This window comes from Glycine soja, chromosome 18 (genome assembly GCF_004193775.1).
Source record: "Glycine soja cultivar W05 chromosome 18, ASM419377v2, whole genome shotgun sequence".
NCBI classification, from domain to species: domain Eukaryota; kingdom Viridiplantae; phylum Streptophyta; class Magnoliopsida; order Fabales; family Fabaceae; genus Glycine; species Glycine soja.
This window is the reverse complement of record NC_041019.1, coordinates 9,520,286-9,534,791: the sequence shown is the minus strand read 5'-3', so window position 1 is coordinate 9,534,791 and position 14,506 is coordinate 9,520,286. Positions and strand designations below refer to the sequence as shown.

Below are 14,506 nucleotides of genomic sequence, written 5' to 3'. Positions count from 1 at the left end.
AAAAAAAAGATTATGTTACAAAAAATAAGGTATGATATTTTTCTCCAACGTATATGACATTTATTATATCCTACATTTATGATTTAATGTTTTGTTTCTCTATGGGCCCGGTACAAATGCTAGTTTATCCGTTTATAATAGGCAAGTAAAAGTCAGAGACTTTTCAGATCCGGACCAATAAAGTAAACTATATTATTCATTGTTCATGAGCTTAACTTTTAACGTATAAAAATAAAATTAACATATAAAATCATAAAAAAAGAAAACAGATAAAAAAACCATAAAATTTTTGACACTATAATTTAATTTTACATCATTTAGTAATATAATTACATGAAATCCTGAAAGATTCTATTAAGAAGAATTTTTTTATGAGTTTAATTTAATATATTTAAAATATAAAGAATTTTTACATCATTATTTAATAATAAATTATTATGAATGCCGAATCTTTTGACTTTCAATATAATTTTTAATTTTTTAATAATATTTTTTTGCACTTATTAATACATAAAAAATAACCTCTAAATTCATTAAAGTATATGAATTTAATTTTGTAAACATTTCTTTTATAATTTCAATTAATTAAATTATAAAAATTAATAAAATTAACATATATGTCTAGATGACTACATATAATCGAATGATATGTATAGAAAAAAATGTGTATTTTAAATTGATTGTAATTAAATTAATTGACCATTTTAATTTTTTTTCCACCATAAAAATTAAAAAAGCTGAAGTTTTGAAGCAGCAGCAGCATCTACCAGGTCATCACCATCACCCAACGCTTTCTTCTTATTCTTGTACTTAGTCTTTTTCTTCACCTTCCTTTTCATCTTTATTTTTGTACATTGGACTTGGACTTGTTCTGTTTCTTTCGCACTACAAATACTTTCACACACTTTCTCTCTTTATTATCTATCTATGCATCTTGTGTTGGCTGAGAAGAAGAAAAAGAGTGTTTTGTGTTGTGTTGTTGTCCCTTAACGTGCGCACCCCCGGCGCAGGAAATGGAACCTCACGCGAGTTCCTTCGTGTCCAAGGCGCGAACCGCGTTCCATTCCGCAGCCGCGAAAGCGGAGCGTGTTCTCACGGACTTCAAAATCGATCTAGGTGAGTACTAGTAATTGCGTGCTTTTCCCTTCTTTTCTCTCTTGTTCTCGTTCTCGTTGCGTGGAAATGAATGCGTTTCGTTTATTTTTTTCATTTTCGGTTTTTTTATTTGAATTTTTGGGGAAATAGCATTGACGTGTTTTTTTTTTTTTTTTTATCGGTGAAGATTCTGATAAGCAATTTCACGACGACGAGTTTGGGATGCAGCGGGGCGATGAATCTGCTCGAAGTGAGAATGAGTCAAAGGTTTGAAGAGGCATTCCTTTGCTTGTAGTATGTGTGTGTGAGTGTTTTTTTTTTTTAATAATTTTTGTGTGTAATTGGTGACTTTGAAAAAAGTAGATGTTGAATTTAATTTTAACTATTTGAATCTAATTTGTGTATTTGCGTTTAGAGGATGGGAATGCCGTACTGATATATTCACTTTTGTGGTGCTGTTTTTTTCCCCTTAAGTTATGAAAAGGAAATGTATTTTTGTTTAATTATAAAATGGAAGTATATATGTTTGGTTTTAATTGAAGTGAAAGTGTGAAAATGAGAATTTAGATTACGGTGCTTGTTTGGATTGGCTTATTTTAGAGATAGTTGTTGGTTGAATTGCTGTTTTGTTTTTTCGGCTGAAAAATATATACACGTGCACTAGGTTCTTAAGCTTTGATGTGTGGAAGTTTGTCACTTTATGAAAGTAATGAAAATCCGTAGTATTTGTATGATACCTTCCTTCAGGAAAAGTTGTTTACTCATTTCTTATACAAAATTTTGAATGCAGGAAATAAAGTGAAATAAGGTGACATTATTATAATTATCGTGAAAAATAAAATCTGTTTTGTTTTGAACCAAACAGGTGCTTATAGTCCAAACTGTCTCTTAGTCTAAAGATGATTAGCATAAGATCGCTTATTTGTTTGTGTTATGCCTGGGTACTTATTAGGCAACATTTGTCCTGTGATGACTTTTAATTACTTACATCATTGATTTTATTCTTTTTATAATGTGATGTTGCAGTTTCGTAATGAACTGAAGCATATAAAGTGGAGACCTCCAGGTATAGGAACAAAGCAGGACTGGCAAGATAGAATAAACAACATACGGAAAGGGAGAAAGGAAGTTGAAGTAACAGATAAAGTTGGCGATGTAAACGTGGGCTCTGTTCCATTTTATGATGAAAATTTGTACATCCTCAATGTGAAAAATGATCTTGATGCCAAGGTAAGAAGATCTGGAGCATTTTAATTCAATGATTTTATCTTCCAATTGAAGTTTCTAAACCAGACAGTTGTTTCAATATATTAGAAAATCTGATAATGAATGCGAAGTGTGAACTATGAACATTTTGTTTTCAACATAATGTCTTTCAGAATGTTTCACTGTCATTACTCATAAGCTAGGAAAATAATTGAGGCGTGCATGGTATTGTGATGAGTTAATACTGCATGCTTAATAATCTCATGGTTAACTTCCTCAGAACTCTTTCCAGTAAATTGAGCATGTTTTTTGGATTCAAATACACAAATTTATTTCATTAATGATGTGTGACATAAAACATTAATTCAGGCTTCAGAAGCAATTCCCACGGTTGAAGGCTTAACTGCTGCGACCAAACATCCCATTCCTCCATCATCTGTCCTGAAGCAGTTGGCTATAGCTATTGAGTAAGTTATGCTTGCCTTTTTTCCTGTCAATTCCATGAATTGCTTAAAGATTCTTTATTATTGAATAAGACAAGATTCTGTTGACCAAATATTCGCAACTGAAAGGTCTATTTCTTACTTTCAATTGGTTAATGCATTTTTTTCCAACCCAACATTAATAACTGCTCAAATTTTCTTCATAATGACTAAAGCAAGTGTAGAGTAAATACTTAGTGTCTTGTTGTTCTTATTCATTATGATTTTCAGCTTAATGAATAACAATACAACTAGCCTCTTAAAATTTTGGGCCTTTTGACCAGGGCTGGAAGGCAAACAAACTCAATGAAAGATTTTGTAGCTTCATCACCTGCCAGAGAGAAGGCAGGCTTAAGTATCTCTTCAGTGAAGGCTTTAGTGTTGCGTGAAAAGGAGGACAAACTCACCTCTGAGTTTAGTAGCGATGAGAAAGTTGTGTATTTGATTAATTCATTGTTTGACCAAGGTATATGAAATTTGGATGGCTTGCGGATGATATAATTACATCAATGAACCTTTTTATGTTTATACTTTTTGGGCACTTTATTCTGTGATGACCTTCCACATCCTTTGTAATCTTTGCAGAGGGAGAGTTCCTTAGAAGGAAGATCAACTCTGATCCAGAGGAAACTTCCATATCATCTTTGCCAAGAGATATTCATGGTGCTCCTCCTGAAAGCCTAGTTGTTAAGCTAGCCGAAGTAATCGGAAACTTCAAGACGCTTCGAGGAATGTCTCTTTTTTGGTCCAGGGTTGTTGATGAAGTATGTTTAACTAAATAAGAATTTCTAGTTTTAAATTTTAATATTTTTATGAAGAACCTAGAGTTTTAAATTTCATTTAATCTCTAGATCGTTTTTTAGTTTCTACAATATACAAGTTATTGTCTTTAACTCATGTAACCGTTAGTTTGATGGATGATGTTTGTTGATGGATTGTACTATCTTAATCAGTTTAATATTTTTATCCAATTTATTGGTATGATTTTGACCACTATAAATAAATATACAAACTGACATGATGCCATATTGAGAAAGAGAAAAATAGTTTTTCTCTTTGTTTTGATCTTGCTTAGTTTATTTTTGGAAGTTTGGGCCCTTTTATTTTTCTGGGGTAGTTTTTTTATTTTGTCCCCCTTGTCATCATATGATTTTTGACTTTGGTCTAATCAGTCTCCTTCCAACTACTCCCTTCATTTCCCTTTTGCAAATAATTAAAAAGAACCAAAAAAGAAAAATAAAATAATCTGTAAACTACTCATATGCTGCATTATTGGGCACTTTTAGAGTTCCTCAAAACCTCCAAATTGTCAAGTTGTTTACCCAAGTTTATATTTTACATCCATGGAAAGAAATCCTACTTGAATTTCTGTTCTAGAATTTGTAACCTGAACTAAAGTAGGATACAATAATGTCAATACATTATTTTCTTTCTTAATTATTACCACTAAGCTAAATGAGTGTGCTTTGAATTTTTTTACTTATACAGCTGAGAAAACATTGGTCTGAAGAAAAACATTTACTTGGAGTCCCCCCAGATGACATTCCAGATCTGAAGTCATGTCTTCTGTATCAACAATTTCAAGTAATTAATTGTTGTATCTCTCGCAAAAGGCGCCATATTATTGCCATTGAATCTCTGGACTCTATGGTGATGGAAGCCAATTCAAATACATCAGACTCAGCGAACTACATGGGCAGAATTCCTACAAGCCCTTTATTATATGCAAGATTAAGAACTGGAGAGCTTGTTCTCCGACTTGGTGCTGATTGCCCATCTGGAGATCTGACGTTACTGGAGACTGGCGAGCCTGCATACTCTCCTGTCACCCAGGTTTGATAGCTATTTGTATTATACAATTTCTTATTTGAACTTGCTTCAGTACTTGATGTGTCATATTTGTGGCAATTCCATGTAGGAGGGACCCTTGCTTACAGAAGATCTGATCAAAGAGACAGAGGAGTTTGTGCTGCGGACAGGAAGGTATGTAAACTATCTGTGCGATATAATTGCTTTTTAAAGTGAGCTTCCTATGAAGCTTTTGAAAAAAAAGGCAGTTATTTCCCCAAAATGAATATTTTTCAAACATGGTGCCAAATCAAAAAAAGAAGTGGAAGCTTGCCCAGTAGGCAGTTAGGTGTGTCCAATTTGATATTTTTTTGCCCCTCTTCAATTTCTAGATTTTGAGCTGACGGACTAGTTGATCAACAGAATATATTCACTAAATTTTATTTTTGCAATGTATTGGTGACTAATTGAAGATGTATTTGTATCTCACGTGTCTGATATGCAAATGATAGCTTCATTTCACTGCATATCTGCATTTATGATCTAATTGGTTCTAGACTTATAGTTACTATAGGGTAGGCATTTCATGATAGTTTTCTTTACTTTGTATGCTCAGTGTTGGTGCTGGATGCTCTCAACTCCTCTCTGATATGCAGGCTTTCAAGGTCAGATTTTCCCTTGAAGAGAACTTTTCTTACTGATATTCTTAATGCTTTTGAAATGCATCTAATGTAGTGATGTTCTCTCTAAGTTCTGTTTGTGGTCATGTTTTAGGCTGCAAATCCTGGTTGCATTTTGGAAGATTTTGTGAGATGGTACTCGCCTCCTGATTGGATGGAAAGTGAGGGAAGTACTGAAGACAGAGATTCTTTTTATGGTGGTGAGTCAATGTCTAGCAGAGGTCAACTAAGTTTGCGAATGCAAAAAGAAGGTAGGTGTACTAATGTCTTGCCCATAGTGATTGATACCTAATCCAACACAATGTTGTGGTTAATATCTATATTAACTGGTCATTTGTATATGATAAAACTAAAGTTTTATTTTGGCTTGAAAAAAGTAATTTATTCCCTGTATCTCGTAATCAGTTGTGACTTGTGACAGAACTTTTGATATATTTTAACAATGCCAAACATTTATGTTTATTAACTTGAATTGTCAAAAAGGTTGTAGTTTGCTGAGGTCTATGGAGGAAATGCATGAAATCCACATTATATATGGCAGAAATTGTTTAATGCAGGCCAGTGAGGGGACTTTTGTTGTTTAAATATCCCTAGTAAAAGAGAGTATTAAAAGAAAAAAAAATCTAATCCCTCACATACACAATGATATATAATGAAGCGTATGTATTATATATATATTATCAAAAGATACTGTTGAGAATTTGTGAATACAACTAACATGTGGTTAGGCCTCTTTTGAACTCTTCTATAAGGCTCCTTATCTAAATGAAAAGGAATTCTTGGTCCATGTTTTCTTCAAGTACTCTAGGGCTATGAAATCCTGTTTGTTTTCTTTGGTTCACTCATTTCTCTTCTTGAACTTCTTTTTGCCTTCATTGTCTTGTGTATAAAAAAAACTGTTACATAGTATTTGTCCTGTCCCATTATTTAAAATTTTAAAGTTGTTTGATGTATAGCTTTATTTACCCTCATTATTAGATTTATATGGATTATGACATTTCTTGTCTGTTTAAGTTCAATTATTTTCATGCATTATTTCTTTAACCCTTTGTTTCTATTCCTGGATCATTCCAAATGATTTCTCAAAGTTTCTTTGTTTGGATATGTGGTCAATGATTTAAATCATATGTATCCCCTTGTTATCCATAAGTGTAAAACTACGTACCCCATTGCCCAGAGGCTCTTCGCTATGCGAAGGTATGGGGGAGGGATGTTGTACGCAGCCTTACCCTTGCATATGCAAAGAGACTGTTTCCGGATTCGAACCCATGACCAACAAGTCACCAAGGCACAACTTTACCGCTGCACCAGGGCTCGCCCTCTTGTTATCCATAAGTGTATTCTGGCTTATTTCTAAATTATTGTTGAATGATAGATTGCTTTATAAACCTTGGATTTATTATAGAAAGCTCTTGTTAGAGTGCTTTTGGGCCATAGCATAAGGTGTTTGATGTTTTAATGACCATGGATGGTTAATGATTAATGTGTTCCTACTGAAATTTTTTGTGTAAATTCGCTAAATTGAAGGCTGAGTATGGTTTGAGTTAAGTGTGATTGATGGTAGGATTAGAATATTATTGAATTAGTAATCTCATTGTCAATCAATTGATGTTTGCACTTTGTGTAGGTCCTCAGGTTTTAAATTCCCAACTTTCTTGGGCAAGACATTAAGTTGAAAGTGTAGTCATGTTTCGTCTCAATCTTTATAGCAGTTAATAAGATATATAATGCCCATATTGAATATCGTATATCTGGTAAAACATGTCCAGAAAGGTGAATCTTGACTGTTATCTTAGTTGTATTATAAAACATGTTTTGTAAGAAACATGGGCATTGTTATGGCCATTCGCCACTTTATGTGTTTTTGGGAACTTTGCTGAATTCTCCTTTACATATTGGTAGGTAATTTGTGGCGTGAATTGTGGGAAACATCTAAATCAGTTCCAGCTGTTAAACAGACACCTCTCTATGATGAGGATTTAGCAGTGTAAGTCTAAATAAAGGACCTATTTTATGAGCTTGGATTTTACCCTTAAAGCCATCTCACTTGAATGGCATTTTACATTCATTTGTAGGGAGGGCATTCTAGATGCATTTGAGGACATCCAGCCTTCAGAGCTTTACAGACAGCTGTTTGTTTCTCTTGTAAGTTCTCTCTCTTATTTTTATCTCACATAAGTTGCTTTTGTTATGCAAATGCATAATAATTCTCTTTAGTACTGATATCATGGCCAGCTTGTTGTGTTATTTGTGGACATAAGAAGCATGTTACGTATTTTGAAAGTAATATCAGCTACTAATGCCCTTATTCTGTGACAAAAATACCCACCATAACTTTTGTTTGCTATCAATATTATTTTTTAAAACAATTTCAACACTTAATTCATTTGTTATTAGAAATACATTTAACAGAACATTGTTCCTGATTAAAGTAAGAACTGCTTCTTATCATGGACTTGGATGGTCCCATTTGAGTTGTACGAAGATTATTAAACCATTTCCTCTTATCTTTTTAGTCGATTTCTGTTATAATTATAATTGCTCTTAACTTGTAATTATTTAGTTTTTTTTTTAAAAAAATTATGTAGTATATTAGCTAATTGATTAAATGAGAAATTTTCTATTTATGATCTTGCAATTATATATAGTTTCTTGACAGAAGTTTAGCTTGTGTTTCTGTGACTAGATTTCAATGGTAGATGATAGTGAAGAAGTAAAAATTGATCAATGATTGTACCATTCTCATGCCTTTGTAATCATAATTTCTGGTCTTGATTATGCAGCTCGGTTTAGGATTTGCAATTGCTGAAACTATGCTGTCTGGCGACATTGACACCTCAAAGTTGTTCAATGATTGCAAGGAGTACATAGTTACCACTTCTCAAAGTGACGGATTCCATGAGAAAGTCAATGAACTTGTTCAGGTGGGTACCAATACACTAAAGCTATAGTGACTAATTTATAAAGTTATACTGTAGCTCCCGATAGTCTTTTGAAAGGTCTCTAATATTGATTCTCACCTTAAGGAAGAATTTTTTTTTTCCTGTAGTACATACTCCTCCCACTATAAATTGACACCTGACTTTGTTTGGTTAATTTTTTTGCTGTTTTAATTTCTTTTAAAATTAAAATACAATTTTTTTTTCTTTCTAAAGTTAGAAAATTAGTTGCAGAAGAGTAGGTACTTTAGCAGTGCTGAAAATTTGCTCCTTAAGGAAATGATCAAAATTTAACAAGTATCTGTTTGAAGAAGCCATTAACTATATAAAGGGAAACACAGGACTGATCATATTTTGAGACTTTGTACCTTTTACTATAACCAATCCTACATTCTGGAAAATTCAAGTTGCCCCTTTTAGTATTTGGATTCATTGTGCTACTTAACACAGTCTGTGCCCACATGAGGATGAAAAAAATAGTTACTTTGGAACGTAGACTGATTATAATAGTAATTATAATGATAGTAGTGGGGTCTTGATAGTTTCATTTGCAACTATTTAATAATAATTTCTATCCAAGAAAAGAAAATAATGGTCATGTCTCTGTAGATGTATGAAACGGTGGAGAAAATGTTGCTGAATCCAGACAAGGCACTGAAGATGATGAAGCACATGGAAGAATCAACTATGACTACTGATGAACCAAAGCGCAGGTTTTCTACTGGTGAGCCAAAGCACCGGTTTAAGCGATTTAGCCATATCTTTGGTGGCAAAGATAAACTGTTGACGCCTGTCAGGAAAGATGAGGTAAACGATGAAGAAAAGCAGATTCGACATTCTTTCTCAAGTTTCTTTGACAGCAAGTCATCTTTATTTTCAAAGAAGCCTCCTAAGCCTGGAAACCTATACCCTGGTGAGCAACCTCTCTCTCTGGAAAGATTGGACAGTTATTTAGACAAAGTTCAGTTTCACCCTATTTAGGATAAGCAACATACTATTTTGTTTTTTCTCCCCCTTTCCTCCAACCTGATAACTGTAAATTAATTCCTTTATTCTTTTTTCAAGTCTTAATTTGTGAATAGCAAATTTTAATGTATTATGAAATACCCGAATAATTCCTACAATCCATTTTCTTGTTTAGCCTTGCTTGTTGGGGAGGGCTTGTACAAGGATGATCAATCAAAATAATATTAGTGTTCTTCATTGCTGCTTTTGCATCATGGTCTCAAGGTGTAATTCTTGCTTTAGTTTTATGGATCTATAACCTTAATTGATTTAATACAACTTTATAAATTGGGCAAAGGGACCTTTTGCTCAACCCACAAAACGGTGTTGTTATTAGGAATAATAGAAATATAAATGCCTAAAACTAAAAAAGTGGTAAAGAGCAATTAGTCTCCACAACCATGAAAAACTAAACTTTGATTAACCCCAGATTAGACAAAAAAAAGGTTTAGTTCTTCATTGGAGGCATGAAAATACAAAAAGAAAAGAAAGAAAATTAGAACAGAAAGATGAGAACTGTAAAAAGACTTGTCAAAGTGATACAAGTATTACAGCTACCTGTTCGAACATTAGTATTTTCATTTTCAGCATCAACATTCAGTGTGTCTTGTAAAAATAAATAAAAAATCATATTACAACTCTATTACTCGCTAGAAAGTACGTACAATTAAACTTAACTTGATTATGGGAACAAACATTAGTATAGGTGCATCGATTGTACCAATTTGAGTCTCATTCACATTGTCTACAACAGTGGAGATAACTTACTAGAAAAAAATTAATAAAGTTAAATAAGGGAGTTAACGGGGTTTTGAAAATTTTAGGAACAAATGCAATAAAATAATTTTTTAAGGATTAAATTCAATATAAGTCAATAATTGAAGGACTACAGTCATTTAATCTTTTATATATATATATATATAAAACCAATCAAACCAAACCAAAATACTTTAAAGAATTTGTTTTTAAATCTAAAATACTTTGGAATAGACAAAGTAGTTTAGTTTTGAAAAGAAATAGCTATGCAGTAATAATATAAAATAATTTTATATTATTATTCAATCATAAATTATAAATTATTATGTATGACAAATCTTTTAACTTTTATAATAATTATCTTAATATTAATAATGAAATTGTGAAATTGTGATTAAATGAGTATAAAATTATTGTAATTCTAATAACTTTTGTCAGTTAGAAATTGTTGCTATAGGTCAATAACTTTTACTTCATGTAAACCTTACATAATTAGCAGCATTTTAATTCTATTTTATAAAATTAACGAAGTTTGTAATTTTAAATATAACACAATCAAATTATTCTTTCAAAAACATCGTACATAAATCTTTTTTTATTTTTATTTTAAACACCTCATCAATATTTTTTATTTTTTTTATATTTCTTCTATCACATCATAAGTGTTATAGATAATATTTATATCTTTATTTTTTTTCTCTCTCTAAATGCTACATAACATATTGAGTTACTATCAAATATTTTTCTTAATTAATCGATTGTCATATATGTATTTATGACCGGTCCACTTATTTTTCTCCCCTTTCCTTTTACAAGTTTGACATTAGAAACTCAGACTCCATTAATCCTCTTTTCTCTTTTTAAGCTTCTTAAATTAAACTAGAATATCATTTTTCTCTGAGTCAAACATGCAGCAACACTTTAATAATCATTTTTCAATACTCCATGAGGTAAATAAGAAAAAGTCAAATCGAAAAACTAAAGAGCCATTCCAAACGACCACAAAAGATGCCATCTTATTTTTTTTTTCTTCTCAAAATGTTATTCTTTTTAAGGTTGCTGCAAAATTAAAATCCACGCTCTTTTTGGTAAAAAAAAAAAAAAAACAAAATCCTTAGTTACGTCCATGACCACATATAACTCCAACAACATTTTATAGTTGAGACTTGATACCTGTTAAAAATTTGCGCTACAATTATGTGAATCACAAAAAACTCAGACTTCAAGTATCAATTCACACGAAGTCACTAGAAACTCATGAATATATATATATATATATATATATATATATATATATATATATATATATATATATATATATATATATATATATATATATATTATATGTCAGAGTGTTGTATTGAATGTAAAGAATATTGAAACTCAAAAGCTGCATGTTTGCAAGATCAGGCCCATGCAAAAACAGATCAAAAGAGGACTCTGAGCAACGTGAATAAGCTTCTATGACAAAGGAGATAAATGAATAGTGGGATCCTTGAGATATGCGAGTGGTTGAGGTTTGTCTTTTTTGTCAAATAGAGGCAGTTGGAAGCATTTATGTATCCCAACGCCTTTGCATGGTTAAGAAGATGATCCAATTTAAAGCATGTTCGTATGCATCCATAATAATTTAGTAGCTCTTAGTTGTTTTAACCACCCTTTGGGGCATTGCTATATAAACCCTACTCTTCCTTCTCTCAGTCTTCACATCAATAGCCATCTTGTCCAAGTTAGTTGGTTTTTCTAGCACAAGATGGCTTCTAGGGTTCTTCTTCTTGCGCTTCTTGGTGCCCTTGTTTGCACCATTGATGCAAGGAAGCTTGGGAGTGAAAAGGGTTCGTTTAGGGATGAGAAGAACTTCTTCCATCGTCCAGGGTTTGGAGGAGGTGTAGGAGGAGGAGGTGGAGGCGGGTTTGGTGGTGGCGGAGGAGGAGGGTTAGGTGGTGGTGCAGGAGGAGGGTTTGGTGCTGGTGGTGGTGCCGGTGGTGGAGCCGGAGGAGGGTTTGGCGGCGGTGGCGGTGGAGGATTTGGCGGCGGCGGCGGAGTTGGTGGAGGATCAGGGTTTGGAGGAGGAGCCGGGTTTGGCGGTGGTGCCGGTGCCGGTGGCGGACTTGGAGGAGGTGGTGGAGGAGGGTTTGGAGGTGGCAGTGGCGGTGGACTCGGCGGTGGTGCCGGTGGAGGATTTGGAGCTGGAGGTGGAGCTGGAGGTGGATTTCCATGAAAACATTAATATTGTTGCACTCTCCACATAATGAGGACATGCTAGCTATTCTTGTGTTTGGTATTAATAACATGCAGCTTTCATATGTTCACGTACGTTGTTCACTTGTTTGTTTCAAGCATTTATGTGTCAAGTGAAAATAATTCTGAAATTGAATGTTATTAACTCTAGTTTAGTAGAGTTGTTTTCCTTCTCCTCACTCTTCTCTATCTACAGTTCTACACCCTTTTACTTCTATATAGTTGTATATATTTTCTAAATATGGAAGGACGTACACATTGATGAAAATTGCATGCATGTGTCAATATTGGTAAGGGAAAAATAAAAAGAAAAATCCATGGATTCTATATATATGATAACATCTCGTAACCTTTTTTACTTTTGAATCTGTCTCAAATGAAAAAGTCACTTGCAACCGTCGTAACGTGAAACACAAACGTTTCTGGGATGGAAGTGTTTGGCTACATTACATTCTTTGGCAAAAAGCAGGTAGAAAAGAAATTAAAGGATGCAAAGGGAAATGGGAAGGGACATGTTAAAAAACAAACAAACAGAGCAACGATAATTTTCATGCTTGTTTATGATTGTAGTATACGTACGAATAAATATTGTAATTAAAGCTAACGAAGTTGAATGGACGTTTATCTTTGACTTTTATATAGTTTCATTAATGTACATGTGTATATAGATCTTATTTCAATGGTCAATGTAAAACAATTATGTGTTTCTAAAGTGGTCATACGACCATTAGATAATTTTTAATGTTTACCATTCATATATAATTGAACGGCTTCATTTAATGTTTACATATTTTTTAAATAAGAAATTTACACACACACAATTCTTACCCATAGTGATAAAACAATATTTAGAATAAAAAAATACAACAATTCTTACTGTTCAATATTATAAATTTAATTATAATACTCAGTATAAAAGTTTAGGGCAAGATTTTTTCTTTTCTTTTTCCTTGAATACAATAAGTTTGTTGACTTGTGTTAATTTAGTGTAAATGTTTGGAATACCTTTTTTTTACAAATTGAGTTATAAAATCATCTATATATTGATATGTATTGATTAGTAAGTTAGTTGACAATGTAATTTTTTTACACTAATAAAACATGAATAAAAATAATTTTTTTTTATTATATCTTTGCATCTCATTTTTGTAGCTTATGTAATTTCCCCCGGTTATGAGAAAGCTTATAAAGTCGTAAGCTAAAAATTCAGAGCCACCAATTGTAATTAAACTAATTGTTAGTCTTTAAAACTTATATATTGATGAAGTTTCTAATTATAATTATTCTCTTAGTGGGTATTAAAAAATAAAAAGATATATTTAGCCATATATATATATATATATATATATATATATATATATATATAAAATTTAATAGTTTGTTGTGCATATGAATATATTTAATCACAATTTCAATCATTCATTTTCACGGTTAATTAATTTCCCCCTTCATTTTAATTAAAATGAAACAAATCCAAGAATCAACATCATGCTCATTTTGTAAAATTAAAAAAAAAAAATGTCCATCTCATGTTTTCGCCATGACATTCCCTTCAGGTAAAGGCGATGAATGGATGCATCTAATGATCGTTGTTGGTGTAACAGAAGTCGTTGGCATAAAAAGAGGAGGGTTAACCAAACAGAAGAAATCATATAAAAAAAAATTGTATAAAAAAGAAAAAAAATCATAAAAAATAACTAATGATTGGGAGGAGGAATTAAAGGCCACGTACCAATATAATGATAGCTAGAAGCACAATACAGTATAGAAAAAAATTGGAAAATTATCTTTTATAATTTATATATTATTAATTTTGTAATTATACTACTATATTAAATTTTAGTTTATTAAATAAATTTTTAATGAGAATGCTAAGAATTTTTATTTTCAAATTTTAGATCTTAAATATAAACAATAAAATTAAAAATCGAGCTTAGAATTTTAATTGTACCTCTTATTCATTTGCTTAGCTCAAGCATAAAATCTCTAAATGTAAACTAATTTTAATAGAATTATTATGGAAATCATTTCGCTAATAATAAAAACATTTTAATACTCATTTCTGATCATTTAATCATAAATCATATTAATATGATTTTTAAAGTAATTATCATAAAAGTTAATAAATTTATCATACATAATAAATTGTAATTAAATGATAGTGTAAAAATATTTTACCCCACTGCAAAACCTATTTTTTCTAATAAAAAACTATAAAAAAATGTTGATGGTACGATCGTGAGAATGACTACCGAGCAGTAAAACAAAGGAAATTGATGCACAAAACTAGTACCATTATTTGTTTTGGAAGCAC

At 31.8% G+C, this 14,506-nt stretch overlaps 2 protein-coding genes across 2 annotated transcripts; both read left to right on the top strand.

Annotated features, from left to right (window-relative positions):
- The first annotated feature begins 769 nt into the window (after positions 1-769).
- LOC114394680 lies at positions 770-9,405 on the top strand. The gene is made up of 14 exons (XM_028356348.1): positions 770-1,116; positions 1,283-1,362; positions 2,122-2,325; positions 2,671-2,768; positions 3,068-3,249; positions 3,369-3,547; positions 4,272-4,616; positions 4,702-4,766; positions 5,188-5,236; positions 5,346-5,502; positions 7,154-7,238; positions 7,327-7,396; positions 8,035-8,175; positions 8,800-9,405. Exons 1-14 carry the CDS (start codon positions 1,014-1,016, stop codon positions 9,169-9,171), a joined length of 2,130 nt encoding a protein of 709 aa, XP_028212149.1. The 5' UTR covers positions 770-1,013; the 3' UTR covers positions 9,172-9,405.
- Positions 9,406-11,628: 2,223 nt separating this feature from the next.
- Positions 11,629-12,365, top strand: LOC114394476 (glycine-rich protein 5-like). The gene has a single exon (XM_028356059.1). The coding sequence runs from the start codon at positions 11,705-11,707 to the stop codon at positions 12,170-12,172; it is 468 nt and encodes a 155-aa protein (XP_028211860.1). The 5' UTR covers positions 11,629-11,704; the 3' UTR covers positions 12,173-12,365.
- The last annotated feature ends 2,141 nt before the right edge of the window (positions 12,366-14,506 follow it).